The sequence below is a fragment of the Phaethon aethereus genome (genome assembly GCF_964289735.1).
Source record: "Phaethon aethereus genome assembly, chromosome: 1".
Taxonomy (NCBI): domain Eukaryota; kingdom Metazoa; phylum Chordata; class Aves; order Phaethontiformes; family Phaethontidae; genus Phaethon; species Phaethon aethereus.
This window is the reverse complement of record NC_138575.1, coordinates 4,707,577-4,732,675: the sequence shown is the minus strand read 5'-3', so window position 1 is coordinate 4,732,675 and position 25,099 is coordinate 4,707,577. Positions and strand designations below refer to the sequence as shown.

Below are 25,099 nucleotides of genomic sequence, written 5' to 3'. Positions count from 1 at the left end.
GTGAGTGCGTGTGTGCCTGCGAACTTCACCCTCCACCCCCTCCTTCCCTGCAGGAAATCAGAGGAGTAAAATTGTAGTTACTTCAAGCTTTGCCATTAATTATATTTTTCTCATTACAAATCGGTGTGTAATTTGAATTGCAAACTCAACTATCCTGGCAGAATAGATCTGTTTACTATTCAAAGCAAAATGAAAATTATTTAAATTAGTTAATATAGAACTCATTTGAATGAATTGGATGTTTATTCATGAACTAGCTGAGGCAAGTGTGAAGCTGTCCTTATGGTCTGTAGCTTTGGCACTGATCAGCTCTAAAGTCACGTCCTGGGACAAAGATTTCTTTTTTATTGCATATTAACTGTGGTGTAGACCAGTGGGTAGCTGCTGCCTTATGTAGCTGAGTGTGAAATTTTCATCCTTTCTGACAAACATCCTCAGGAATTGTAATTTATATGAGGAAGGACAACCTGCTTCAAAGTTCCTTGACAGTGGCAAGGCTGTGGTGGTATAGCAGGATTTGGTTTTTACGCTGTAAGGGTGGGATGTAACATAGACTTTCCATTGGTTAGTTAAAATTTCCCCATTATATTAGCCTGCATAGAAACAGGAACAGCATTTATCCCCTCCTATGTCTTACCCAAGCACTGTCCTCCTCCTCAGCACAGAGCTGATGCAGTTGTTTTTCAACCACCTCCATCCCTTGGGATGTTTCACCCATTGAGCATTAAAAATGTAAGTCTAACTAAACTTGCCCTTACTAGCAGTTCCTTTAACTGTGAAAGGAAGAGAAGTCTCTTGCCTCCTTTAGCCTGTTATTTCCATGTGCTGTTTTCCTTTGTTGATGACAGTTGGGTTCATGAACACATTTACTATCAGGTAGAAGAGCAGCGTGGAGAACCTGACAAGCGTAGTAGCTAAATTATGCATTGTGAACCACGTAGAGAGCAAGAACGTCTTTTGATTGACACTTGGGTGTTTTTGTACAGATTGCAGATTTACAGCTGAGCCAACAGAGCCGAATCTCTCCTGGCACTATCTTAATGCATTCTGGGATGCGCTAAAGACACTGGACGGCAAGATTATTGTGTACACTTGTAATTGCCGAGGTGATTCTGCTTTAACGTTATTGACAGATGGAAATTCAAATAGGGCATTTCTGTGTGCGGATCTACGTGGTCAGCTTGAGTCTGCTCGCCGTGTAAACCAGGAGACAGAGGAGACTGGTGATGTAAAGATATCCAGCGGGGAGAGAACCAGGTCTATATCTTGATTTTACAATGAACTGGTACAGATGGAAAAACCTCTGAACACCATCTATCCTTGGATTTGGTGATCAAGATGATCAACTGGACTGTGATTATGTATAGGAAAGCAGCTTTTACTTCTCTGTTACAGTGATATAAGGAGAATTAAAGCTGAAAAGCCTGATCATGAGGTGAAGTGAGTCCCTCTGAATGGTGCTAATCTTCATCAAGTGAAATGTGCCATTAAGAGTGATGGACATAAAGCATTTTTCCTGCTCAGGCTTTCTGTGAAGGCAAACATTATCATCTGGTCACTATTTGAAATAGGTTTCTGTGTTTCACTTAGGTTAACTTTTAGCCTAGATCCAGGACAAAGGAGGGGACTTCCACTCAGATTCAAAGTGCTGGATCTGATTCTGGGCAGGGTATGGATGAAAAAGGAGATAAAACTTGTGCCACAGCAAAGCGGGTTGCCTTCAAGTGACTTGTTGTTTGGTTTGTTTTTAAAAATATTATTATCTGAATCTATCAAAGAGCCAAATCCCTCTGAGATCACTGGTGTAAGGGAGGGCAGAAGTGGATCTGGTTGGCCATGTCAAAACTTACGGCATGAGGACTCACCAGATTCTGCATGGTCAAAAGATGGTTGGCTGTGTTGCACAGCGAATTGGTGTGCAAGATGTCAGATGGATTAATAGACAGACTGAAGAAATTAACTTTGAGCCAATTTTTGTGTTTTATTAGTGTTAGGTGAAATCATTGATGGATGTAGCAGTTAGAACAAATGCTGTGGCCAGGCTACAACAGAAAGTAGTGGGATAGAGACAAAATGAGGCACAGAGGTTGGGAACAGGAGCAGTAAGGGGAGATGGTGAGGCAGGAGCAAAGCGAAGAGCAAGCCTTGAGCAGTCACTTTCTGGTCAGGGTGTGGATTTAGTGTCATTCAAGACTCCCTAGGTGCACAGGAGGCTTTTTTGAGGGGCACATCTGGGCATGGTGGTGGAGATGTGGCCCATACGCATGCCTTTCAGCATTGTTCTTGGAGGTCACTTGTGTCCACAAAGCTTGTCCACAGGTTCTTCAGGGTGCCACAGAGATAATGTTTCTGAAAATAGATGAGGGCTTCCTGAGCTTCTCTCTCAGAAAATGCGATCATGGATGTTATGTTTTGTTTTGTTTTGTTTTTAACCAAAGCCAACTTTCCCCTGGTAATCTCATCCCAGAGGAAGTAAAACTTAAACTATGCCTGCAGGTCCATGATTATAGTGCAGGTAGAGATTAGATGGGCAGGGTGGACTTCATTTATCTTTATGAGGAGTTGGCTTGCCTCCACTGACTTATCTGAGATGAGTTTGCTTTCCTACGGCTATAATTGAGAGCAGATCTGGCCTCGGTTTAGCTCTTTCACCGAAGACTCACCTGAAATATTACTTCCTAAGAGCTGGAGGCTGGAGACAATCAGTAGGCATTCACTGAGCTTACGCTGTTTTACATCAGCTAAGAACTGGGCCCTTGAGCCAAGTAAAATGAAACTCGGAAATCTTATTTGGCAAGTTGTACTGTCAAAGACTGCCGATATTTCTAAAGTATTATGTAGGTTTATATCTTCTTTGCCCAACCCTTATCCTCTTATTCCATCAAAACCAAGCTTAGACTAACCTAATGTAAATAGACTGCACGATTTCTTTATTTTAAATACTGCAAATGACTTCTAATACAGTGTTTTCTGTGTGCTTTTCAAGTCGACTTTAGCAGGGTATTAATTATGCAGGGATGGCGTTAGCATAAATAACTAGTCAGCAAATAAATGTCAATTAAAAATGCTATTAGCGTAGTAGGCAGCTTATGCATTGGCATAGAACATTTAGCAGATTATACCTAACAAACATATAAAAAACAGAATTTTTTTTTTCTTTGCTTTCCTAAAAATGTCAGAGGGGAGGAGAGGAGAGGAAGTAAAAATAACGCCAGCTTTGGCTGAAGTGCCTGCAGTGTTTTGGCTGAAATTTGCCCTAGTAGGAGCCATGTCAGTTGACTCCAGAGCGTCTTGGGAGCTTGCGGGAGCTGGAAATCTCTGGAGCATATCGTTGCTCCGCATCTCCCTGCCAGCCCTACACCTCTCCTCACAGACTCACTCCCAAGAAGGAAATATTTTAATTACAGCACCTACAGTAGTTTTTCCTTCTCTTCCTTGGTGTGACTCAGATGGCTCTGTCTGGGATGTGAAAATTCAAGAGTTAGCCCATTACTCGTGCAGCATCAGGATAATGTCTTCATGGGGAAAATGGTCTTTTCACTACTGTGTGAAACTGCAAATACTTTGCATGTGCTGCTGGCTTTAGTTACTTTTGAAAGGTGTTAACATTGCCAAGCGAGACCCTTTTGGGGTAAACTGAGTGTCACAGGCCCCCACGTGTCTCTTGAGAGTGTAAGTAGTAGTTGAGCTACTGTGCAAACATGGCACAGCCTGGCCAGTGCTACAGGTTTTGCAAAAAGTTTGAGTTGTAGACTTTATCAAATGCAGAGTTTTTGAGCGCCTCCAGGTCTTCTGGGCTTGAGGTCAACTTTTTCCATTTTGATTTTCCTTTTAATATAGTTTTTCAGGTCTAGAGGCATAGTTGCAGAGAACCTTGTAGGGATGAGATGCGGGCAGATTTGTAAGGTGGGCTTGGGAGTAGATGGATTTATCCTGGTATTTCTGTTGTGAAACTCAGACAAAGAAACACTGTGCGAGTGGGAAATATGAGGTGTTGGCTGCTCTGACTTTAGCTGGGACCCACCGTAAGTGGTGGAGGCTATTGAGGGGAAAAATCAATGCTTGGATAAAAATAGGTCCATTTGTTTCAAATTTTTTGGGAATGCGGTGGAGGAGCTCCTTAGGGAGTGTAGCTACCGTGAGGCTCCCAGCCTTGGCTCTGCAATGGCCCTGTGGTTTAGGTACATGGCCACGGGTTTCTGTTGGGCTCTCTGCTGAGGGGAAGATTTCCCCTGAGGTGAAGCCTCATCAGCTGGGGTCACTCTTTGTGCTTCTCTATTGAGTTTTTGGTGGAACTGACTTAGAAGAGGTATTTTTCCCCTTCACAAAAACCATAAATGCAAAGCCTCTTCTTTGTTCTCATCAATGTTTTCCCTTGGAAAAAAAGTCATTGTTTTTCCACTAAAAAATGTCAAGACAGTTGTTTCTGGGATAAAATATCCAAAATGTTGTCTTGAGTTGCAGCAGTGCCTTATGGGTTTCATAGGTGGGTGCTGGTCCCTCCTTACCCTTTTGCCTGGGTTAGACTTTCTCTCACAAGGGTCTGGTCTCTCTTTGTGGAGGCATTCCAAGATGTCTTCTCAGTGCCCCATGAGGTGCTCTTGTGCCTGGGAAACCCAGCCCTTCCTGAGGATCAGGCATTTGAAAAACCAAAGCCATGCAAGATTGTTTAGGTTTCCATTAAAAAAAAAAAAAAAAAGCTCAAAGCTTGTGCATGAAGTAGGCTCTATTTATTAAAAGCAAGAAAAGAACACACTTTAATCAAAACATAATTTTCCAGCAAGAAACCATTTCAGCGGAAACATAGCCAGCAAGCTTAGTTTCCAGGGACAACGCCATCTGCTTATGCTGTATTTATATTTATTTATTCTCACAAACAAATGGAGTAAGGGAAACAGGAGCAGGCCTGACCAGACAGCCCGTGGCAGGGATGCACACAGGGACTCTGGCCACCAAAACTGTGTGGGACCCTGCGGTGCACCTGAAGTGCCTGCTCAGCATCCGTTTCGGGGTGCTTTTTTTATTCCTCAGGGTTACTTGGGGAAATTAGATTTGTCCCGCACCCGGATTAGGTGTCAGTGCAACTTCTTAGAGAGGTGACAGTTTCACTGATGCAGTTGTCCTGATGCAAATCCTGGATTTTTGCGCAGTTATGGATGGAAAGTACTTTAATTTCTATTTCTAAGTATAACCTATCTTCGTTCCTGTACCGGACTGAGCTATATAGTCAGTAAACAAAGTAAAACAATACTACATAGTTTTACAGCTAACACTGAAGGTAATATAGCAAGCACTGTTCATGCTAGCGTGTTATTAACCCAACTTGGAGCACGGGCTTAATCGGTAGGTTGGCTGACAGCCAAGGAAGGGTTCAAGAAGGGCTTTCCCTGATGGACTGAGATTTGATAGTAAATGACTTGGACGTACCGATACTGAAATGAATGCCTTTTCCGACTGCTTTTCCCTTGCTTGGGTGCACCGTCGGTCCTGACTTTTATTTCCATGTATTGCTACCGGTGCATGGTGCCTTCCTGCATAAATGGATGGTGTTGCCGTTCTCGCAGCAGGAACACGGTAACGCAGCAGTCTGGTTTGCAGCACGGCAACGGTCCCTTTCGGGTGGTACAGGGAAGGCTGAACTATTTCCACTACAACTGCCCTGTTGTGATTACAGAAGCAGCACCTTGTGTACAAGCAACAGTGGAGCTGAGGATCAGGCTTATTGCAATGAAAACTGAAAGCCTAATCCTTTGATAAACAGTCTGGAGGGGGATGGAGGTGGAGGAAAGACAAGGAGTGATTTTTGTGGACTTCGACAAGTTATAAATATATCCTGAGTGAAACCGATAGTGTGGAGCTTTATGAAAGATTTAATGAATAAATATTTCATGCCCACATGGTGCTTCTTCAGTAACGCATGCTCTCGGTGAAAAGCAATAAACAAAGAACCTCCTTCAGGGTTTGTTTGGGCTTTTAAATTAAACTAATTTAATCAACTTTTTCAGTCAAGCTTGATATTAGTTCATTTCTGTACACACCACTGTTTGTTTTCTCCTGATACCTGTTCTCCTGTTTGGAAGATGCTTGAATATCAAAGAATGATTTGTTTCATCCTGCCCCTATGGTGCACATCTGGGTTTTCAGGGCAGAGAGTACAGTCTGACTTTCTCCTTGTCCTGCAGCTTGAGGAGTCAGCCACCCTCTGCCATCACAGCTGTAGGTGTTATGGGGCCCCAGCTGAGGTTTTCATCATCCAGCAGAGCGATCACTTGAGCATTCGTTTCTGAACGCAAGTAAGCAGGCATCTTTTGAGTTCTGGAAGCCTTCAGTACCCAGGTTACTCCTGCTGAAAGGACCAGAACTAGCCAAAAGTGCTCTGGAATTGGGCCCCACGTGGGCAGTGAGGCTTGCACTCTTCTGCGATGGATTGCTGCACAGATTTCTGCAGGGACATGGAAATGCTCCTCTAGCTCAGGCTATTGGCAAAGCTGGGGCTTGGGTGTGCTAGTGCTATTGCTTTATGGTTGGCTGTCACAACAAACGCCCGGGAGGAGATCAGGGTATGTATTAGCTCTGTGCTTCATGTCTTTGCGATACCTTAAAAATCAGGTCTCAGGATTTTTTTTCATTCCTGGGAACAGCAGGACTGTAGCCAATTGATTCTTTCACAGCTGGACCATGCAAGTGAAGAGCAAATCAGACACAGTAGGGAGGTAAAAGCAAGGGTAATTGGGAGAGTAAAGCTAACTTTCGGAAGGCATCTGTGGGTAGGGCTGCTAAATGAGCTGAGGATCTGCTCAAACTTGGACTGCAGTGTACCTTTGCATGGTGTGGTGGGGTTGGACACAGATTCATGGAATGGGGCATTTGTCAGTGTCTTTTGCCATGAAAAGGAGTAAAAGTGCTTCCTCCCGCCCCCCTGATCTGGAACGATCTGTTTTTGTACTGGGCAGCTTTGGGAACTGAAATTTATCCCTCTTGGCTCGATGGAGTACGTCCCCATGAGGTTTGTGCCACACAATGGACAGTGACAAAGAGACAGGTTGCGTCAGAAACTGAGGAAGCTTTGATTGTCCAAACCCTGTATTTTTTAAATTTTTTTTTTTTTTTTTTTTTTAGTGTTAGGCAACATGTGAGGTTATGTCTATATAGATCAAAACCCAAGCCCTTTGCACAGCAAAAGCATTCATCTTTGGCAACGGCTGATGGAGCAGAACTCCTTGCAGTAGTGCTGAGCTGCAGTAGTTGATCCAGCCCAAAGTGCTGGCAGAACCAATTTCTGCTGTGGCTCCTGACCTCTTGCAAGGAAAGCACGTTTCAGTGGGACTCAACCTCTGTTCAGGGTGCTCCAAGGGCTTAAGATGAGAAGTTGAGACCCCATGGCTTCGCCTTCTGCTGCTTGCCATTCTGGTCACAGTCTGCAGAGTAACACTGCAGCTGCTGCTGTGACTAACCCATTGGTTTTGGACCTGACATTTAGTACAAGTTGTGCTGGAGGAACAAGGATAGGGGAGGAAAAGAGTAATGGCAGCACGAGGCAGAGACTCTGAATGAGAAGCTGTATCTCCAAGGAAATATTGCAGGAAAAGGCTGTGAGCAGACATCAGGTTTTTCTCTGAGTAGAGATTTCCTGAGATTTCCTTGTTCTTTAGCAGCAGGTGAAATAGGGTGGATTTTTTTGGAAGGTACCTTTCAGACCATTTCAGGTAAAATCTCCCTTTGATGGTGGTTGCAAAAAACTCCTTCCATCCATTGCACAGAACAGCAATATCTTCCTCTCAAGGCATTTAAGTGTCAAGGGGTGGAAGGATGTAAGTTATTTTACAGTTAAGGTCCCAATGAGGTTCCTAATGAAAAGTTGACTGAGAAGACTGTACATTTTAGAAGTACTGGCTCTGGTGCTCTGTGTTGAGCCACCCTTTGACATCATCCAACTATTTGGTGCAAACTGTGAATAAAGAACAAAATTTGTAACAGTTGAGCTATGTGACTTGGTGAGTTGTCACTGAGAAGCAATGTCTTTATTCAAGCAAAGATGCGTGAGCTGTGCGCCTCAGTCATAACTCTGGGTATCTCCAGACCTTGAATATCCAGTGGTGCCTCTTTTGAGTTGTTCTTCCACACTCACACACCTCCTGGGGCATGTGCTCTGAAGCTGTGGAGCTAGAAAACCCAGAAACCATAGGAAAATGGGAAGATTGACCCTGAAAGCATAACACTGGATGCAAACCACTCTTTTCTGACACGGTCAACTTAACGTCCAGCTGAATACATTTTTTATAAAATGTTTAAAAATAATAATAGAGAGATTCTAACTAGCCATTCTTGGTAATTGCATATAATTTCCCTTCCACAGTCTCCTGTAATTTCCCCCAAGAGGAGTTTTGGAATGGGAATGCCATCTTAACTGTAAGCTAAGCCTAGGTAGTTAATGTGGTGATATAATACATAAAACATTGACAGACTTAAATAATCGCCATTGGAGGCATCAGTGGAGACTTAAAAAGCCCCTACCATTCTTATTCTAAGTTTGGGTCTTCATATTCACAGTTTTGGGTCTTAATGCCAGAGAAGGAGGTGACTTTCTGTGCATTGCTGTAGGAGCTGGGAAGGGTAAATAGCACCAGGGACTTGATCTAGAGCATGCCAAAGTTGATGTACATGTTTCTTCAATGGACCTTTTTTGATCAGGTTGAAGATTAAATTACATCTATTAGAGCTGAGCCAACAGAGGATTTTCAGTAATCTTTTAGGTCAAGGACAAGCCAACGTGTCTAGTGTCGTGTCTTCAGCAGAGCATTCCTTCAGATGCACCTAGGGGCACCTTAGATTTTGCTCGTGAGGAGCATATAGTGAACTTGGGAAGCTGCTACAGGCAGATGCAAGTGCCAGCATGATCCTGAGCCAGCTGTGACTTGCATTTCATTTTTCCCTCATTATGCATGATAATGTGGGCTCCCAGTCACCATGGAAGGGGCTTGCTTCCTAAAGCAAACCATATGCTCCTGGAGTCCGTGCAGGTAGCTGTTACACAGTGCAGAGATTTATGTGATGCTCCTATAAAGCATTTTCCGGATGACAATTAAAAATCAGTTCCTCTAACCCAGATTCCAAATTCTGTGTCAGTTCTGGCCATTTTGCATGACATTGGAAGGCTTTTGTGCTGAATTCCCAAATGATTTGTTCTATGTCTGTGTGTTTGCTCTCATTTTTATTTGATTTTGGTCACAAAAGAAAAAAAAATGAACAAGCAAGTAAGCTTAAGGACATGCTGAAACCCTTCCTGATTGATGGTTTATTTTGTGTTGTGAGGCAGAGCATCCACCTCCTGCATTTGTAGCAAAAAAGCTTTTTCACACACTGTCAATGTTGGGAATGGATGAAGAAATGAGGGGAAGCCACCATTTTCAGGTTGTGATGTAAAAATGCAGCTATTTCCAAAAGTGCTGGAGTTAATCTACAAGGTATAGCCAAAAAACTATAGTTTTGGGAAAACTGCCAAAGTCAGGAAACCATCCTGCTATGTATTATTCAAATTTTACTGAAGAGGCTCTGCTATGATGAGTATAGAGTCTATAGAGGGAAAAATCCTGAAGGTCCCTGAGGAGTCCCTGGCCATGTGAGTCATCTACACTCTGAGCATTTGACTACTGACCTCCTCCATAGGGTCTTGCTTAACTTTGAGCCATTCTGCTGCTGTCCTTTAACTTGTCATCCTGGACATTAGCAGGTGGCTCCATTTGGAAGGCCTCTTTACTGTAGAACATCTACAAAATTTATTTAGAAACAAAGCCAAGAAAGCTTGGAGGAAACATTGTGTGATGAAGATGAGATTAAGAGCTCACAAACCAGCTGCATGAACCATGGCTCTTCACTAAATGTTGGGAGCCTTTGATTTAGTAGTGAAGGCATTTGGGTTCATCAGAGTGTAGAATCATAGAATCATTTGGAAGGGACCTTTAAAGGTCATCTAGTCCAACCCCCCTGCCATGAGCAGGGACATCTGCAACTAGAGCAGGTTGCTCAGAGCCCCAAAGTCCAACCTGACCTGGGATGGTGCCAGGGATGGGGCATCGACCACCTCTCTGGGCAACCTGGGCCAGTGTTTCACCACCCTCATTGTCAAAAATTTCTTCCTTACATCTAGTCTGAATCTGCCCTCTTTTAGTTTTAAACCATCACCCCTTGTCCTATTGCAACAGGCCCTGCTAAAAAGCCTGTCCCCATCTTTTTTCCAAGCCCCCTCTCAGCCCTGGCAGCTGCACTAAGGTCTCCCCGGAGCCTTCTCTGCTCCAGGCTGAACCCCCCCAGCTCTCCCAGCCTGTCCTCCCAGCAGAGCTGTTCCAGCCCTCGGAGCGTTGCTGGGGCCTCCTCTGGCCCCGCTCCAGCAGGTCCATGTCTCTGCTGTGCTGAGGGCTCCAGAGCTGGACGCAGCCCTGCAGGGGGGTCTCCCCAGAGCGGGGCAGAGGGGCAGAATCCCCTCCCTTGCCCTGCTGGCCACAGCATCATCATCTCCGGTCAACATGTCCCAGAGTGATGGAGAAACTAAAGTTTTAGAATTCAGAGGAGGTTTGGAGCACTGTGGAAGAGCTGCTGGCATTTCAAGTCCTGTAACATGTTGTTATTCTCATTTCAGATGATGCCTTGCATAGTGTTCCACGTTGATCTCTGATTTGGATCTAAACTCTTCAAAGTTTGGGGGATGTTTTTGATCCTGGGCTTTATAGCTCAAGCCCTTCTCTACATTCAAGTGAAGAAAACACGTGTTTAGCAAGTGCCAAATGTGCCTTAATGGAGTATTTCTTTGATGATGTTGTGATGATGATTATGAATTTACGTCTTGTGCATAGGATGTTAAGCACCTCATGGGGCCTGGCTGTGCTTAGACTGTACCATTAATTTCGGGAAGGATGTGTGATGAATGTTCATAAGGTCTTCCAGGTTCTGATTTGTGGTGCTTACATCACACGGCCGAGAGGCTCCAAAGTGATTAAATGGGATTTGATCATTAGAAGCTGGCAATACAATTCTGATTAATTACAGAATGCACTGCAAAATGCGAATTGAGTTTGGGTTTTTTTTGTTTTTAAGCATGTGTTTCTGCTTCGTGGAGTGTCAGAAGGTGAAGTCATGGTGAATGAGGCTTGTTGGCTATTTCCATGATAATTTGGGAGTGTGCTGGCACATTCTTGGGTCATGAGGGTGGTTAGATTTCCAGTATTGTCCCATGCTCTGGGCCTGAGTAGTGAGATTTGGGGAGAACCACGGGCAAATCCTTAAATTGGACCAAGGGCATCCTGCTTTGCTGTTTGTACCTCGCAGCGCTGTTCCTCACCAACTCGAGCACTGTGGCACCAGCCTCCCACCTGAGTCCTGCCAGGGTTTTCCCACAAGGTATCCCTCTGCCTCTCATCTCTGAGGTGCATTTTTGCCCTTGTGTTGGCATTAACCAAAACTTCCATCCTTTTTTATTTTTAATTGGTGTTTCCCACCAGAGGTAAGAAAGAGTTGTCGTAATTTTTCTTCTGTAGTGTATTAAACAATACAATGCATATAATAAACTACAAGCGTCATCCCCACTAATTCTCATCTTTCTGTAGAAGATGGAAAATGAAAAAAAAATGCAAACCCGTAATGGATTCTTGGACAGCAGATCCTTCTGTATGTCTTCTATGTTTTGGTGCTTTTCATAGTGGATATTTGCTGTAGACTGTTGTCATTGCTGGGGAAAAACGTTAATTGTGCAGTGAACTGGTTTATGTTTATGTAAGAACATTGTGCGCTGTAAATTTGCTGCATTTTACAGAGCTGTCTCCAAAGAATAGCCTTCAGCAGGCGACCACGGGATTTAGAAGTGAGAGAAGGCACTTAGTATGTGAGATAATTGGATAGACTTCAGAGGCCTGGGGTCAGAGCCTTGGGCACACTATTTATACTGCAGTGACATCCCCTCACAGAATGGCCTGTAACTTTTAGATGTTGTTACGCCACAGAATCCATTTGGGGCTGGCCGATGAGATCCCGAAGAGATAGGGCATAAAAGTGCCTCTCGTGTCCGTTTGCAAAGGCGAGCCAAGGGGAGGGTGTTTGGCATTTGGGTCAGGGTTAGGTGACCTCCAGACCTCCTTTCCTTCACTGTTTCCACTTTCTAGCATCAGAGAGATCTGGTGCAATGCAGTATTATGTGAAAGATCCTCATACTAATTCATAACAACTATTGGCATGATCCGGTGTGTGCCCAAAGGTGGTCAGAGATACTAGTTCAGGGTATGAACCAAGCTGATGGCTATATTGCAATAGTTCTGGCTATGGTTATGAATGATAACTTGCATGGGGATTTATCCAGGAATTACTGCATTTTTCTTTGTCGGCATACCTTTTTCCTCTTCCTACATTTCTTTTCTGGAACTAGTACACGGGGAGCAAACGAAGTGCTATATGTAGGCTTTACCAGGGTGGTGATGGGCAAGCAGCACGCATACATCCTCCCGACGGCTTTAGAAACTTTTAAATGAGGATTTTACAAAGCATCTGTGCATCTCTGTCTACCTGCAACAGCGAATCTCTGTGCCTACAAAGATGACTAAATGCCGCCTTGGTTTTCACCCAGAGGGGCTACAGCTTGGAAGCAAATAGCTGAGCAGCTGCCTGCTAAGTGCAGTTTTGTGCAGGGAATTTGGTGTATATACCTGTGTCTCGTGTAGGCGCGTACATAACCCATCTCCTGCAGTCACACTCTGAGGTCTGTGACCTGGGCTGCTTCTGAGCACTTTGGTTAAGGTGCTGATTTTGCCTGGAGAACAGAACGCCTACATTTTTAATTTTTTTTTTTTTTATCTTTACGAGATAAAAATGGGTTTAGAAATTACAGTCAAATACCAGGTTTTCCCCGCTCCCTGAATGCTCCCGAACAGCTGATTTGACAAGGCGTTCATTAAGGCTCCTGGGTCTGAAGATTGGGAGTTTGAGCTCTCATCGCACATGATACATCTTTTCTGCGCACTGAGCGTGGCGCTTAATGCAAGCGGAGGAAAAAATAATCAAGGAACGTATGTGGAGGCTTGGGGTTAAGTGGCGAGAGCCGTGGAGTTTGGATGCTCATTTTCACAGTGAGCCATCACCCTAATGGACATTGATACTAATGATGGAGGAACCCCTATGGTTATATGGTTTGTTCAAAGCTTTCAAACCCTGGGCTTTGCCTGGCTTTCAGAAATACCTTTCAGGAACTCTACCTGTGTATGTGCACATCTGAGACCATTGGAGCCAGCCATTCCTGATTAATTTCTAAGACCGTTGATAACGAAATTTAGGACCTAGAATTGAATCGGGCATGCAAAGAGTGTACTATGTCTGTTTAGGTAAGAGCGAAGGTAAGAAATTTTGGAGAAGCGGAAACTGCTCTGAATGAAACACCGTGACCTTTGTAGTTATGCATCAGGCTTCCTCCTAATCTGTTACATAGGTAGCCAGGAATAAAGTCATCGCTTTTTTACCACGTTGGATGCTATGGCAAAATGGGCCTTCGTTCATGCCTGCAGATACAAGAGAACAGATAAGTGACCCGAGTAAAAATATTTGTGCCTGGAGGATCTTTCGTGTTCCCAAGCAGGTTGCCAGGTGGCTGTAATGGGGGTGTTTCTGTTGTTTGGTATCTAATCTGGATGACAAGGTTTCAGAATTGTGTTCCAGGTGAAGTTAATGTAAAAACACTTTAAAAAATAAATAAATAGGATTACGCATGATAAATGCTCTGAAAAGTTGAAAGCTTCCTCCTTGAATACCACCCTGTTGAGGCTGGATAGCCCCAGATGGCTTGCAGTTATGTTGAGAGACCAGGTGGATGAATTGGTTGCATCCCTGCAAGGCCGAGGGTGGGAAGAGATGAGTTTTCCTCACCTCTTGCCGTCTCCCACCTGTGTCTTGCTCTGCCTCCTCCCCAGTCCCTGTACTCCCAAGGGGGAGCAGTGCTGCATCTCGGTGGTCCCTGGCTGTGCTTGCATGAAGTCTTCTTACAGCGAAGGGACATGACAAGTCCAAATAGAGCTGATTAATTTTCTGCTCTTCTTTGTCTACATAATCTGGTTGCAATTGATAGATAATGCCACCAAGATAGAGCAGAGCCGCTTCCCCTTGTCAACACACCTCTCCTTTTTATCCCTTTTTTTTCTTTTAAATAATCCAGTGCAAGTGGAGTATTGACTTTAACTGAAGGGAAGTAATTAATCACAGTACTTACGAGTAGATCATTTACTGCAGCTTGCATGCAGGATGGGTACCTGAGGCTGTTGTACTCAATCAAGGCAAGCTGATATGGGTTAATGGCACACAGGTCACCGTGCTGTTGGGGTTTATTAGGCAAATTTCTCTTCTGATCTCGGGTAGTTTAACTTGTAAGCAAAAAGCCATAGCAGCAGGCTCTCAAGAAGAGCGTGCTTGTTTCCATAATGTTGTGTTTGGGGTGAAGACAGCTGGACCTACTGCATGGAGATGCTTCAGCAGTTGCTGGTGGTGATCCTCCTGCCAGATATTTCTTGCTTAGCAAAGTGTCTTGCTGGGTTTCCTGAGCTGCAGTGAGTTAATGGAGAGGATTGTTGCAGGATCTCGCATCATTCCAAAAAACCACTTCATTTTAATAGCATCCACTCAATCTGGCTGCACGCACAGGCTTTTCTCTCACAGTATCCCACGTCCATGTCCTTTTCTTCTTCCATCCGTAGTTCTCTAGCTGGGTTGGAGACGTAGCACATGCCAGAGCAACCTTCAAGAAATTAAAAGCAACTCCCAAACCACCCGCTGCTTTTTTGTTGTTAAAAAGATAACAGTTAATTAATATGTAGAAAAACCCGAGGGGAATAGTGTGTATGTCTGTGAAGGACTCAAAGGATGTTAGGAAGTAAAGTCTCTTGTGGACAGTGAGACAGTTTTTTTGCATGTGAACTTGCTTGTTTTGACTGAAAGAATATAAGTGGATTATTTCTGGAAACCTTGAATGGCCGCGGGAAGGATGACAGTCTCATTATACTTAAATTCAGTGTAATTGCATATAAAAAAACGGTAAGGGAGTTCTTCAGATGAGAACCTAAAGCACGTATTGTGTTCATGCCTTTCTTCATTTTTACTTCTCTCTACTTTTTCTAACCAAGGGATGCTCTTGCTTGCAGAATTGGGCGTGCGAGGATTAAAGTCTGTGCATTGGCCCTTTCTTGGGTCAAGACCATAAAAAGTGCAGCATGGGTAGTCTTCTCTTAGAAATGGGATCAGGGTGTTTTGGATAGCCTGAAAAACCAGAGCGCAACAAGTATTTTGAAGGCAATTAAAACATTGTGCAGAATATTCTTATTATATGAAGTAGCTCATGTGGGCTAAACAAATAACATTAATTTGAAGTTTACACATTTTCATTTTTATTTATTAAAAATTATCCAATCATTAACAGTTCTAAGAGCTAGTAGATCAGTCAGTAGCTTAAAGCAGCATCAACAGTGTACAAGAGCTACTCCTTCGCCTACAGATACCACACTTCCTTCTAATGTCTGTTGTAAATTCATATGAGTGGGACCACAATGTCCTGCTGACTCCAGGAATGTATTTTGAGCACATGTATTCTTTGATGGACAGTTGCTTATAACATCTGGTTTCCATGAAAATCCCCTATATAGAATATTTTATTTGAAGGCTTTCCATATTTAAGACAGGTGTATAGAAGGTGGTGCCTGAGCTCTGAAGTTGGTATCTCTTGATACTTATGGCTGCATCATTAGGAAACCACATCAACAGCTTTTGATGCACTTTTTTTTTTCCTTTTCTGTACTGCATTTTCATTATTTTGTGATCTAATTCAAACAGCAGAACTCTGCTGGTGTGAGAACAGAAGATTTGTTTGAAGTTTTAAGTAAGAAAGTTGTTTGAAGATGTCTCCAGCCCCATCTGGCTTTTTCCAGGGAGCCCACAAAAGAATCTAAAATGAACAGTCGTTTTTACAGAAAATGCCATTAAATCACTAAGCAGGTTTTAAAGTTTTTTTTATTTATTATTTTTTTTATTTTGGAATTGCCTAATGGGGGATCTGGCTTTGTAGGGTATGCAACAGAGGATGCTCCCTGCTCTGAAGGACTTGGGGAAGGTTCAAAAGCAGCGTAGACACCACCTGAGTGCTTTGCTTAGGGACGCGGGAGCAGGGACCCGCATCCTATTTTCACATCTAGTCTGGTTCACAGGGACATTCAGCAAGCTGAATGAAAATGTTTGGATTCAGCCGTTTTCTGTCAAAATGCTGTTTTATCAAAATGGAAATATTTTGTGAGAACATGTCAGTTTTGACAAATTGTTTTGATGGGTGAAGTCTAAACAAATTGTTTTAGCATTCTATGTTATTTTGATATAAAGACATCTCATTTTGACTCTATCATTTAGACCTTTATAACATAGTTATAACATTTATATGTTAAGACTTTTATAACATGTAAGTATTGCATCAAATGTGTGACAACTTTAAAATTAGAAGAAAATATAAATATTGTAAGGTTTCTGTATTTTCATAGTATGCTCTTTACCTTTTAAAAACCTGCATATCTTAAATATATATATAATAGCTGCATATAAACATCTGAACATCCAGAATTACTTGTTTAGAAAATTTATTTTTTTATGAGATCCTGATGTTGTAGTTTATTTCATAATGGAGGGACAAGAATTGCCCAGGTCTTATGCAGCTATAATTCATGTCGTTAATTGTTTTTGCTCATTCCAGTCCTAGGAAGGAGTTTAATTTTTAATAATAAGAATATTTGCCACAATGAGAGTGTTATCACTTAGCAGATTTATCCCAAAGATTTTAAACCATTTTAATAAGCTGTTTAAGATGCTGATCTTCACATACGAGAAAATTGAAACTGTTGTTTAGAGGTTGATGGGGTCCAGTGGGGATTCTCCAGTAGAGATGTCGACAGGTTGCTGGTGATCCTGGATTTTTAAACAAAACAGCAACATGAAGAACTTTTTTTTAATTATTTTTTAAAGTAAGAACAAAAATGAACATAATTTGATATTATTATGTGTCCTGGGCCCTATTACTAGTGGCAGCAGCTCAGGTCCTCTCAGATGGGCTAGTGTTAGGTTGTCCTCATGCCTGCAAGTTTGTGCTCAACAAGCTGAAATGGTGGGTAGATAGACGGGCGTAGGTATTCCATCAGGTGTTGTGTGTTATTTTGTATTATCATGCATTATTTTGAAGTAATGGCACACTACTTGCTCGATGGTCCCTGGTGGCTGGAAGCATGGTCTTGGCTCATTCTACCTCTGTTTGTCCTTCTCATGCCTTCCCTTTTGGCTGGGAAAGGCGAGAGTATCCATGGGGTATGTAAAGGTGTTTCCGAGGAGCAGCTGATTTAGGTGCTGGAAGCCAACAAGGTATTTGTGTCACTATTCATTTCTTTTACCGAATGCGGCAGTTCAAATTCCTGAGTCTTGCTCTGTCAATCAAGGGAGTGGTTTGGGGAAAACAAAACAATCATAAAAAGGAAAAAAAAAAAGTGCATGTTCTTTCCATTATCTTCTCAGTATTTCAGATTTCAAGGTTTCCCCTGCGGTTTGCAGAGTACTGTTCTTGCAAAAAAAAAAAAAAAGTAGAAAATGAAGATTTTTATATAAACCCGTGACCCTGGGAGAATTGGCTTTAAGAAAAAGAGCAACTACTGGGAGACAAGATAAAATCCCAAGAGTTGGTGATGTGATAATAGTATCTCATACTCAGTGCTTCCATGGGGCTGTAAATGTGCTTTTCATCCCTTCCGTCTCTCGAGAGGCAGGTAAACCTGCACCCCTCGTACGCCGCGGCGGAGGCAGGGCGCGGCGATCTGCAGGGTCGCCGGGGCGGCTGGTTGTGCGCCGGGAATGAGGCCGCTCGTGCCGGCTCCGGGGCGCGCGGCCGGCGGGATGCAGGGGATGCGGTGGTGCAGGCTGTGCCGTGCTCTGGCCTTCGCCGACCGCCGCGCGCGCGGCTTTCGCGGTCAGCGCGCGCGGCGTGAGGGGAGAGGGCTGGTTTTGAGCAGCCGGCGGTGAAAAGCCTGGTGCGGGGCGAGCGATGCGGACGGTACGTTGCACGTCAACCGCTGAGCAGGTTGCGGCGGCCCTTGGTCCTTGGCTGCTGCCGCTGTGCCCGGGTTTGGAGCGGCCAGGTCCAGCCGCAAGCCAGAGTCCTTCGCTCGGGGAAGCGAGACGAGTAAGTAAAAGCGAGAAAATGGCCGGGAGTCAAAAGGGGAGAGAGGAATGGGAGTCAAAGAGGTTGGGGGCAGGGTGAATCAAGTAGAGGAAGTGGAAAGAATTATTGTTATTTGAGGGATATTGGGTGTGATCCGTCTTTTGATGGAGTTCAGCCCTGTGGAAGGGGAGCTCAGTTTTATAACCTGTACTGTGACTTCTGTGGAAATAAATAGAGTCTTAATGTGGAAGGGTCCTCTTTCTTTCTAATTTAAGAATGTGCGGTAATATCTGCCAAACTAGAAGCTGCTCTCTGAAACGAGTATTTTTCATTGAAAGAGGCAGGAGAGCTTTGCATTTTCCTGCAGAGACACAAAGGCAATGTGCTGCAGAGACTGCAGCGGAGCAGGGATACTTGGTTTTTACTTTTGCAGGTGTGGATAATTTCACCGAGGTCTCTTAGGAGGAGGCAAAGCCTGGTCTCAGCCTCAACCAGCCCAGCATAGTGCTGAGAACTTTGCTGGGTCTGGGAATTGGTGCACCAGTACAGCTCCTCAAGAACTGGGGAGAGGAAGGTGGGATCTTTCTCAGGTCTTCTCGTGATGATCTAGATCAGATGGATTTTACTCTCTGTGCATTTAGTCCTGCATGAATGCAGTCTGGGTCAGAGCTATTGGTTCCGCTGTGGATGAGCACTGGCCCAGCAATGTGCAGAGCTGGCCTGTGTTTTGGGCTGCTTTGCTCCAAGGCAGGTGGTTCTGTGGCATTTTTATGGCAGGAAGATGCTTTAAAGCCTTTGGCCTTGGAGCTGCAGAGGTGTCAAAACAACCACCCACACCGTCTCCAAGATGAACTGAACCCAATCCAAAGGAAACAGGCACATCTGCGTACACAACCTGCAGCTCCGAACAGGGCTGTGGTGTTTGCCTGCTAAACTTGGAAGGGAAAGCAGTTAGGAGAGCACTGGCGTTTTGGGAGCACCGCTTCGTGCGATGCATGCCTTGTGTTTGGGCTGTACTGCGTCTAATCTGGCGCAAGCTCTGACCAATGCGTCTTCCATGGTGACAGCATTGCTAATGCCTGTCTCCTGTCTGGATTATCTAGTGTTTAATCGTTCAGTTCAGCTCACACCGTGGCCTTTGCATCAGTGGAATCGCTGAACTGAGTCTTTTTTTTCTGCTACCGTGTCTCTGCTTCTCTTGAATCATTTCGTTTCACTATGATAAATTTGATGGCAGTTGGTCCCCAGGGGACTACTGGCCCCCCAGACTATTGTGCAATCTCGTATCGGTCACTTCTGTGCACAGCAGACCCTGTGCAGGACTATGGGACTGGCACTAAGATGGATGTGTTGATCGTAGCAACTTTGGGACTCTTGGTCAAGCTCTGTCCTCGCAGAGCATCAAAGCTTCATGCTCTAGAGGACCAATCAGTACGATTATGTTACTGTTGTCTTGGTCAAGCAAGCCATCACTGCTTAGTATATAATTTCCGAAGTAGCTTCAATGTGACTAGAATATCTCAAATGCTTTCTTGTCGTTGGGCCTATTTGGAGCCCCACTGTGGTGTGGGTGACAGTCCCTTTTCAAGGTGCCATCTTCATAGATGAGCTGTGCCTGGTGAGGGAAGGGTGGGTGTCTGAAGGGACAGGTAGCTTGAAGTACTTGTCCCTGCGTGGAGGGGATTTTATGCATCGGTAAAAGTCCCCCTCCCAGTTTTGTCAGCTCGCTGGATTGAGAAGAACGAGGGATATTTCCTCCTATGCCAACAATGGAGAAGTACCTGGTAAGAAGTACCATAGTAAGAAGACTTTCTTACTATGAAGATTTCTTATCATCTTTTTGAGTCTATGCAACTCAGTGAGAGCTACGGTCGCACGAATTAGGGTGACATTAATCATGCGCTTGTAAATTACTGCTTGTGCCCATCACACTTTGTGGTTGTAGGGGGTTCATCAGAGTATTTCTGTTTGAAGGACGCCTTTTGTCCTCCTTGGCTTTTGGCTTTTGGAGGAGGACCTACCTCACTACATAAAATGGTTTGCTTTGGAAGGCTTTGATGAGGAGGTTTCTTTTGCTTTATCTCTTGTGCGTTTCCCCTGACTCCCACAGCACCACAGATGTTAGCTGAGAGCCTGGAGGTGCACTCAGCTTGACAGGTTCTGGGTGGGGGAAATTCACAGAGGCCTTCTGGGAAGATGGATCCACTGAAAGGTAGAGAAAACATGGATATCTGAGCCCCATGGACCACCCCTGATGCACTGAAGTTATTTAAGGAAAGAAAAAATGTTTCGAAAGTGGCAATACTAGTGGAGCTTGGGTCACCATGGAAAAGGTTCCTTTGTCCTGTCCACCTTCCCACCCCACCGGTTGGCCAGCCAGCTGCGGATGGGCTCTAAAAGCAGAGTTCTTTCAGCCTGTCTGCGGTAGGAGAAGTTCAGCTGGGTCTTTTCCTGTAGCTAACAAGGGAAAATGTGAATTAACAATTGAAAATCAGTGCTTCAGTTCACAGGTGCTGAGTCTGAAACACCAGAGAAGCACCAGCATTTTTTGAGATGGATGCTCAGGTTGGGTGCCCATGCATTACACTGCCAGCTATTTTCATTTACCCATCTGATTTCCCTTTGTTTGAATAGTCTTGTTTAACATTTTGCTTGGTCCTCAAAGGCTTTTGCAGATACCGTGATGATTCAGATTCATTTCATTACTACTAAAAATTAGTATTTGCATTGTAATGATTTGAACTGTAGTACTGAGAAGGCTGATTGCACTCTGTAGGCAGAGAAGAAGGTGCAAATCCCTGTTCCTAAAACTTCCAGTGCAATCTACTCTCTCTCAGAGGTTTTCAGAGTCCCTTATCTACACCGCAAAAGAAGAACAGATAAAGCAAAAAACCAGATTTGTTTGGGCAGGATGACTCTGAAACCACTCGGAAACCGAGAGTAGCTGTTTTTTTCAGCTGAACCTGTTCAGTCTGAAAACAAAGGTCACCTTGGCACTTCTGGACTTTGGAAGCCTGTAACCCGGATTTGAATGTGGAGAGGGGCACCATCTTATTTATGTGTCAAAAAACTGTGAGATGCAAGTCTTCTAAAAAGGGCAAGGGATTTTTTTTTTTTTTTTTTTTTTGAGAGGTATTAGGAGGGGGACTGACTGACAGACTGCAAAATCTGTGAATCGGGCACCGTCAAGACATCTCAAATTGGGCATCTGGAAATGGAGGCCCCTGAAATCTGTTACCAACTTTGAAAATCCAGTTTTCCCCCACCGTCCCTCGCCAGCTTTGAAAGTTCGAACCGTGTTCTTTTTATCACATTTGTCATTCCTTAGTAATGAAGCTCTGGCATTCAAAATTTGGCTGACAACTTTGTGGGTATGAGCCAAAATGAAGTTCAACTTGCACCTTTCTCTGATGCACCCAGTGCTGTTCGCAGCGAGAGGCAGAAGTCTGAACTAGAGGGACTCCAGTCTCATTCATTACGGCAATTACTGTCTTCTCACTGATGCCAAAATTAAGCTTGTTTTCTTTATCCTAACGTAGGTGGACAGAAACTGGTGAGGTGTACACAACAGGAATGTTGAAAGAGAAAGTGCCATGTATAAACCATTTCTTCCAGGCTATTCCTTCATCTTAAGTTATGTAGAGGTCATTAATCTCCTGGAAATCATGCAAAATCAGTGCTGCAAAAGACTCAGAATGGTTCCAGGCAAGTTCAAGTGTTATTTTATAGAGGCTCAAGTCCAGCACTTTAAGGTTTGCTAATTTTAAATACATTTAAATGCACTTGTAAAGTCGTTTAGATCTGTAAACTGAATATGTAGTTCAAGTGACGTTGGGAGAACTGGCTTCTGGGGAGGGAGCACAAGTCAGAAATGAGGTCTGATGTAAGGTCTGCTGGGCATGGCTTCTGTCTTTGTCTGGGGCCAACTGTATGCATTGCATAAGGTTTAGGATATAAATTGAGTATGGGCCAGAGTCCAAGTGTGCCAAGCACCCATGCTGGATGGAAGTCCAACCATGAGTGTGTTGTGCCAGGTTTTGTGGCAATGCCGTATAACTGTCCTTGGGCAAACCCAGTGCTACCTCTTTGCGTTCTTTAATGTTCGGCAGCAGATGGCTTGAGGATGCATTTCGAGAAGGCTCAGGTTTGGTCTCCTCGTCTGGAGGTGATGGTGGCAATATTTGTGCCCACAATGCTGCTTGCATTTGCAGTCTGAAGTCCTCCTGCTATAACCACTGAGATTGCACCTTCTCAAAGGTCCAAAACCTCGGGTCCAGCGTTGTTGGGGCATTGCAGTAGCTGACACCCATCTCTGGAAGGACTAAGAAGTCACAGTCACCGAGCTTTTAAAACACTTAGAAATCCCACCCTGATACGTGTGAAAGTGCAAAATACTCCCAGCTGAATCGCTCTGGGTTAACTAATGTGGTATTTCCCTGAAGTCTGGAACGAAGGACTCCATTGAGTAAACCAGGAGGACTGCTATCCTTTAATTATTCTGGACTTATGCTGGTTAGTTACAGCCCTTCCTGGGCTTCCCTGTGGGGTAATGGTCTTTAAACCACGTATCCAGTTGTTTGTTCAGAGGAGATGTTTTAATTTTCAAATGCCTGTGATTTTTCCCTCCCGTAGGTGTTGCTGAGTTAGCAACATCACTATATTTCTGTTGGTTGTCTAATATATAAATAAGATTTTTGGAAGAGAAAAATACTTCTGATGTAGTTTAATTTCCATTTACAGGCAGGTGGAATTAAAGTCTAGTTTCTCGGTTTCTGATTGCAAATGCACAGTGAGCTTGAAGAGGCATCTGAACCTCTGGAGCTGAGATTTGCTGAATTGCCTTTTGGTGCCCAGCTTTTACTGATTTCAACAAGAATTGAACTAGAATTTGAATCCCAGAGGCAACATTTATGTATTTCAGTTTAAAACTTATGAAACTGTGTGGATACAGATCCTAAAGTAACATAGGCGTACAGTGTTTACCTCAGAAATTCTTCAGGGTTTTTTTTGAAATTAAATAGAAGTTCCTGCTAAAGTCTTTAAGTCTTTCTTCTTGCAAGGGTATTGACTCAGCAGCTGACATATGATGTTTTCAGGGTTGATTTTTCAGCTTTGTGGGGAGAAAGCACCTGGAGTTTCTGTTGTCCTGTGGAGGAACTGAAACTTTGCACCACGGGGTTTTCTTTTTTTTTAGTGAACATACAAAGAGACTTTATAAATCATATCTGAGCCTATGTGATAAGCAGGAAACGAGCGGTTACACAAGCGGTGGCCGGTTGTGAATGGGAGCGGTGGAGACGATAAGCCTCGCTGTTGTAAATCACCGTCAGGGACTACAGTGGAGCAACACCTTCCCGTGTTTTGGGATGTGACCGTGTGCAGGGCTGCCCAAGGAACCGGACAACAAACCAGCTTTTCTCCTGGTCTGGATTGCAATTGTATCCGAAACTTCAGAGCTGGTAAACCCCAAGGAGATGTTTCTAAAACACATGTGGCAAGTCCATTGCAGTCTGCTGTGCTAAGCATTTCTTTTCTTTCCTCCCCCTTCCCAGCAATCAAAGAGAAATACATGGACTGGACGGAGTTTCTCATACACGATTTGACCGGTGCCCGGACTGCACCTGCAAATTTACTGGAAGGCGTATGTATTAGATTGCAGTTTCTATCCGATACGGTGTCGCGGTCTGCATGCTGCAGCAGTCTTCGTGCTCCTGCCGTGCCGGGCTGTGCGCTCGCGGCGGCCGTGTGCCGGCAGCCGGGTCTGATCCCGCGCTGGCCAGAAGTCGGTGGCAACGTTGCCTTGATTTTGCTGGCTCTGCTTCTGACCCGGTGATGGGTAGTTTGTTTTGCCTTTTAAGCTGGAGGGTGGTGCGTAGAAAGTTGGGTGTTCAAAAAAGGCTGGGCGGCGAAGGAGAGAATGGAGGGGGTCTGTAGGAAGGAGGACACAGCCCTTCAGTGCCCCATTAGATCCACCAAACTGGTGACCTGAGCTTTCAAGTCAGGACACAGGTTGCAGAGGGGGTTTAGCAGGCTGATGGGGAGCACTGTCAGATTTATGTATATATGGAAATAGCTCCGCAAAGACATTCCCTCCACCTAAACACAGCAGTCAGGTTTAGCAGGGAAGTTGGGTGAGGTGGCCTCAGTTGTCGGTAGTCGGGAGAGAAGAAGGGTCTGTTTTTCTAGATGCACCCATATGGCCAAGAGACCAGTCTGGGCAGCATATTGACAAGGTGATTTGCACCTGGGGCAGCCTCAGCTTGCCTTGAGATCTTGGACAAAAGCCCTGCATATTCACTTTGAGACCATGGGAGCAGGTCACCTTCTCCATCGGGACCTGCCCTGCTCTCACGTGGATGCTGTGCGGGCCTTTGGAGAGGAGACAGCCCGCCCTGCAGGAGATAAGTCTCTCTGCCCCTCTGTGTTTAGGCTGGGAGTGAAGGCGTACAGGCGGTTTACCTTTGTGTAAACGCTCATGTTGGCCTTTTGGAAGCAAGTATGTGTCCAGGCACCGTTTTTGATCATTTTGTCCCTGGTCACTCCCACCTGCCGCAGTTGCATCCTTTTTCCACCTGCCTGTGCAGTACAAGCTGCCTGGCCGGGAGAATTAATAGTGTACCATAAGGGACTTTTTTTACCTCCCAATCTGTTAGTCAGACAGCCCTCGCACGCCCAAAGGAATGCATGTCCTCAAGTCTGCTGCACCCCCGTTCCTGGACCACTCCCAGGTGGCATGTGCCAAAAGCTGGTGGTCTCTGGTGTATGCCAATGCCGCCGCGAACCTCTCCATCCCCTTTCCGCAGACAGAGAAAAGAGGCAGCCCCGGGCAGAAGCGCAGAGAGAAAAAACAGTGCATTGGCTTGAATAGTTTCTGACCCTTTTCTGGTGTTTTATGCA

At 44.5% G+C, this 25,099-nt stretch overlaps 1 protein-coding gene across 1 annotated transcript in view; it reads left to right on the top strand.

Annotated features, from left to right (window-relative positions):
• SFMBT2 (Scm like with four mbt domains 2) overlaps positions 1 to 25,099 on the top strand; it is a gene marked incomplete at both ends in the record, with an annotated part of 100,604 nt that overhangs the window by 14,045 nt on the left and 61,460 nt on the right. The window contains one exon of the mRNA XM_082013455.1: positions 23,755 to 23,843. Within this exon, the coding sequence (XP_081869581.1) occupies positions 23,755 to 23,843 (89 nt within the window). The remainder of the gene's footprint in view (positions 1 to 23,754; positions 23,844 to 25,099) is intronic.